The following is a 5,115-nucleotide window of genomic DNA, read 5'->3' as shown; positions in this document are numbered from 1 at the left end:
TCCCTTCTTTTCAAGCAAGGGAGTTCCTTGCTCACTTCAGCTCTGGAGTTGCTGCTGAAGACTCAAAACCAGGGCTCTCCTGCTGGTATTCCCATGGGCCACCAGTAACTCCACATTTGGCTGATGGAGAGAAGGGGAGGGAGGGCTCTGGCCCTGTGTCCCCACCCTGGGGGAAGGGTTGGCCAAGCCCATCTGCCCTGAGCCCCCTGCTCCCTCAGGAATGATGCCTGGGATGCAGGGGTCCCCACGTTGGAGTCTCTTTCCTCCTTCCTGGGTCTCTGGGGAGATCCTGAGCTCCCAGTGCAGGGAGCAGCGTTGATGATGTGGCTGTCAAGAGGAGGCCAAGCCTGTCAGGTTTTAATTAAACAATTATCTTCCTGAAATTGGCATTTTCTCTCAGTCCTGGATCCACGAGCTGAATCCTAATGAGACCAGGAGAGGAGAGCAGGAGGCAAGAGCCTTTGGGGAAGCCCCTGGAGGGGAGAGAGGAGCACATGAGGGGGTGATGGGGCTGGAGGAAATGGGGGCTGCAACAGGCTCCTGGTGCCCTTGGATCCAGCCTGGAAGCCTGTGGGATCACTGCTGGCATCACCCCTGCAGCATCACCTCTGGGTGCACGTGCAGGTGCAGGGAGGGTTTCTGCCCCCACCCCACTGGGTGCAACAGCCACGTTTTGGGGGAAAGAGGCTGTTTTACAGGATGACATCTGTGTGCTGCCTGGCACAACAGGGTCCTGGGAAAAAGCCCCCCCCCAGCATCATGGCCATGATGGGAAGATGAGACTGAGTGTTGGGGATGCTTCCCATTGGAGATGCTTCCTGCCTGAGCCCCAGGAGGTTTGTCTCCCCTGAATGATTTGTCTCCTGGTCTGGCCCCTGCTTTTTGTGGCTGGGACAGATGGTTTTGCTTTGTGGAGGATTGTGTCCCAGTGAACTGAGCACCTCCCAGCAACTGGGAGGCAGGATGAGTGCCTGTCAGTGTGTCTGCCCTGCTTAGTGTGCACATCTGGAAGGAGCCGGAGCCGCCGGGATTTCCAGCCCTGCTGGGATCTCAGCTGGGATATTTATGGCTCAGAGGGATCTTCATGGCATCCTCAGCCTTTGAGCTTGGCTTTTACAGGTACTTCAAAAGGAGATCACTATTTTGGAGGTGTAGAGCTCAGAAAATAGATGAAACTGTGTTTTTCAGAGGAATTATCTTTGGAATGGTTTTGCTTACAGTCCTTCTTCTGCATGAAACTCTGCAGAGACACACGGGGGAAGGGGGTCCCAGGACCAGCCCCATCCATGCAGCAATGTCCTGCAGCTCATGCACCATCTCCCTGGAGAAATAAGGGAGCCTGGAAAAAATCTGTCTTCCCAGGGCGGAAAGGTCCTTAAAAAATCATTTGATCCAGAGGGAAAGGGTACATCAGTGATGCAGCTCTTGTGTCAATGCCCTTCCCACAGGAAAGTCACCACTGGCACTGGAGAGCAGCTCTGGATAAACTGTCACCTTTACCAGTCCTGACTCCTCCCTTGGGTTTTAAAATTACCCCCCCTGGCCCCACAGCTGCTGAGTGGTTCTTGGGCTGAAATGGTTGGTGCTTGAATTGGATGTGACCTATTGCATGGAAACTGGGTTTGTTTTAGAACTCACCAGGATGAAGAAAGGTGAGACTGAAGTGGAACAGGGTGACTTGGTTTTCATCAATATTTGGGTTCAACCCAAAGGAACCCTTCACCCTCTAGCTCTCCTGAAGTGTTTCCAGTGCTGGTTTTCTGCCCTGCTTGCTTTGGTGGACAGACAGGAGCCATAGGCTTCAGTGGGTGGGGAGAGCCATGGCCTAGGGCACTGCTGTCCCTGGCCCAGGGGAAGGGATGTCCCCACTTGCTTCCCATGCTCTGCTCTTCCCTGCCCAGGTGGACCCTTACCTGCCTTATGAGTACACCTGTGAGGGGATGCTGGAGAGGATCCATGCCTACATTCAGCACCAGGTTGGTGACCATCCCTGTTCTCCATGGGGTTCCATCCCTGTTCTCCATGGGTTCCCATCCCTGTTCTCCCATCAGTCTGTTCCTCTGGGTAAGCAACCACTGCCCTCCTGCATCTCTCCAGTGAGGGACCCCAGGTCCCAGCCCTGTACAGCTGGTGACCTGATTGCAGAGAGCAGCAGGAGTTGGGGGCTGGGGGAGATTTTTCATGAATCAAAGGTTCTGGGGGTCGGTGGAGGGTGGCAGGGGTGGTGGGGCTGGGTCAAGGCCTTTCTGCTGCAGACAATAAGGCAGCACCCATCTATGCATGCAGGTGACCTCTACCTGAGGAGCAAACTCAACCTCCCAAGTGTCCTTCTGTCCCACCAGCAGCCTCCCTTCCCCACCCCTGATGTCTCACCCTGCCCCTCCAGGCACTGACCCACTCTCTTCTCTCCCCCTAGGATTTCTGCACCACATCATCTCCTCCTGTACCACCCAAGGCCAAGAGTCCTGCTATGCAAAGCCCTCCGAGCCCCCTGGCCCTGTCCCCCAATGCCACCCACCTGGTGTGGTCCCCCCGGCCCGGCCGGGACCCCCGGGCCTGGCCCCCCCTGGACTCCCTGCAGGTCTGGGTGTCGGGGACCCAACACTCCTGCACCCAGACGTGCCGCCTGCACGGGCTGGTCTGCGAGCCCACCTTCTTCAGGTTCCTCAACAAGAAGGAGGTGTTTCTCCAGTGAGTTTCGTAGCATCCTGGAATCACAGACTGGTTTGGGTTGGAAGGAACCCTAAAGCTCATCTAGATCCCACCCAACCTGCGTGGGCAGGGACACCTCCCACCAGGCCAGGTTGCTCAGAGCCACATCCAACCTGCCCTTCAACACTTCTCAGAGAGGTGGGGGGGGACAGCAGCACCTAAACAAGTTCCCTTTTGGTCTCCCCATCCCATTTCCCTCCCCAAAACCCCCTGGAGGTGCTGCCTGCAGAGCAGCCCCTCGTTGGCCTGATCCAGCTTCACACTTCAGAAGGCACCGATTGCCTTTCCAGGCACGTTTCCTTCTCTCCCCCACCCCCTTCCTCTCCACCTCCTCCGTGCTCTCTCCCCTTTTCTTTTTTTTTCCTTTAATGTTCTTCCCTATCAAGCAGCATTTTGAACACCCAGTGGTGAAGTTTTAATGGAGTATAAATCTGCCACGGGCTGGGAGCTGCTCTGCAGGCAATTAAAAGCTGAGTGTTCCCGGGGCTGCCGAGCTGGTCAGGCAGGCACCGTCTGTCCCCCGGACATTTTGATAGGATAAATCAGAGCTGGAGCTTGGATTTCACTCCATGTTCCCCTCCTGACACCACTGAGAAGAGTCTGGCCCCATCCTCCTGACACCTCCCTTTAGATATTTCTGAACATTGATGAGATCCCCCCTCAGCCTCTTTTTTCTCCAGGCTGAGCAGCCCCAGCCCTCCCAACCTTCCTCACAGGGCAGATGTTCCAGTCCTCTGGAACTCCCTCCACTAGTCCTTTGTCCTTCTTGAACGGGGTGATTGTCCCCCTGTGCTCAGCACTGGGGAGGCCACCTGGAGTGTTGTGTCCAGTTCTGGGCACCTCAATTCATGAGAGATCTGGAGGTGCTGGAGTGAGGACAGAGGAGGGCAATGGAGCTGGTGAAGGGCCTGGAGAATCCATCTGATGAGGAACCCTTGAAGGAGCTGGGAATGTTTAGTCTGAGGAAGAGGAGGCTGAGGGGAGACCTCATCAGTCTCTACAACTGCCTGAAGGGTCATTGCAGAGAGGTTGGTGCTGGTCTCTTCTCACAGGTCATTAGTGACAGAACAAGAGGGAAGGGCTTCAAGCTGCACCAGGGCAGGGTCAGACTGGGCATGAGGGAAAATTTCTTCACAGCAAGAGTGGTCAGAGACTGGAACAGGCTGCCCAGGGAGGTGGTGGAGTCACCATCCCTGGGTGTGTTGAAGGGCTGTTTGGATGTGGTGTTGGTGGAGATGGTTTAGGAGAGAACTTTGTAGAGTAGGGGTGATGGTTGGGCTGGGTGATCCCAAGGGGCTTTGCCAACCTCAATGGTTCTGGGATTCTATGGGGAGCCCAGAACTGTACCTGATAGCCCAGGTGAGGATTCAGCCTCCTCACCTGAACTGACCCAACTGACCCCTCCATTTTGTCTCTGTCCCCAGGCTCAGCATCGCCTGCGACAGCACCGAGTACGAGATGAACCACCTGTACCCGGCGGTGGCCGAGAACGTCCGCGAGTGCTACCTGCAGAAAGAGCCCCTGCTCTTCAGCTGCGCGGGGCACAACCCCAAGTACCGGCGCCTCTGCCCCTGCCGCGACTACCGGCGGGGGCCGGGGGGCCCGCGGCGGGGCCCCTCATGGGGCAGGTGGCTCTGTGCAGGGACTGCTGGTGACATGGGGCAGGTGGCTCTGTGCAGGGACTGCTGGTGACATGGGGCAGGTGGCTCTGTGCAGGGACTGCTGGTGACATGGGGCAGGTGGCTCTGTGCAGGGACTGCTGGTGACATGGGGCTGTGCAGGGACTGCTGGTGACACGGGCTGCACGTGTCCCCTCCGGCCAAGCCACGGGGGCTCTTCTCAAAGCTTCTGCAACAGCCGAGGGAGGTGGGACAGGTCCCTCCCTTGGGGGTGTTGGACTCTGGGGGTTGTTTAATCCACCAGTCAACTGTGAGTGACCACGTCCTGACCTTTGGTGTCATCTTCTCCTCGAGGAGCATCGTCCGGCCGCGTCCCAACCCACCTGGACCTGGTGGCCCTGGGACGGGGCAGTGGGCAGAGGAGGGCTGGGGACACTCTTCCCTCCTCTGGCAAAGGGGACAAGCCACCAGCAGACTGAAGTTTCCGGGGTGTCATCCTCTTCAAGCATCCTAGGTTGTTTTATTTATTGATTTGATTTTTTTTTGTTTGGTTGGTTTTTTTAACCCTCCCCCCTGACAAGTGGTAAATTAAAGGGGAAGCAACACCCAGCCCCTCTGTGGGAGTTACTGGGGCAGAGCTGTGCTGGGGTGGGGGAGGAACTGGGGGGCTACTGGTGCCTGCCTTGGTTGTGGGGCTGGGGGAGGACAAAGCCCAAGAAGAGCAGCTGAGTTGGATGGACCCAGCAGGGCCTGCAACCATGGTGTCCCCAGGAGGAGCTGGTGG

The 5,115-nt window shown here is 57.0% G+C and overlaps 1 protein-coding gene across 1 annotated transcript in view; it reads left to right on the top strand.

The window, feature by feature from the left end:
- The window catches only part of MGAT5B (mannosyl (alpha-1,6-)-glycoprotein beta-1,6-N-acetyl-glucosaminyltransferase, isozyme B), a gene marked incomplete at its 3' end in the record, with an annotated part of 71,719 nt that extends 67,379 nt beyond the window's left edge, over window positions 1-4,340 (top strand). The window contains exons 15-17 of the mRNA XM_009996566.1: window positions 1,902-1,976; window positions 2,417-2,691; window positions 4,137-4,340. Of these exons, the coding sequence (XP_009994868.1) occupies window positions 1,902-1,976; window positions 2,417-2,691; window positions 4,137-4,340 (554 nt within the window). The remainder of the gene's footprint in view (window positions 1-1,901; window positions 1,977-2,416; window positions 2,692-4,136) is intronic.
- Between the last annotated feature and the right edge of the window lie 775 nt (window positions 4,341-5,115).

This window comes from Chaetura pelagica, unplaced genomic scaffold, assembly GCF_000747805.2.
Source record: "Chaetura pelagica isolate M959 unplaced genomic scaffold, ChaPel_1.0 scaffold704, whole genome shotgun sequence".
NCBI lineage: Eukaryota > Metazoa > Chordata > Aves > Apodiformes > Apodidae > Chaetura > Chaetura pelagica.
This window is presented reverse-complemented; position numbering and strand designations above follow the sequence as displayed.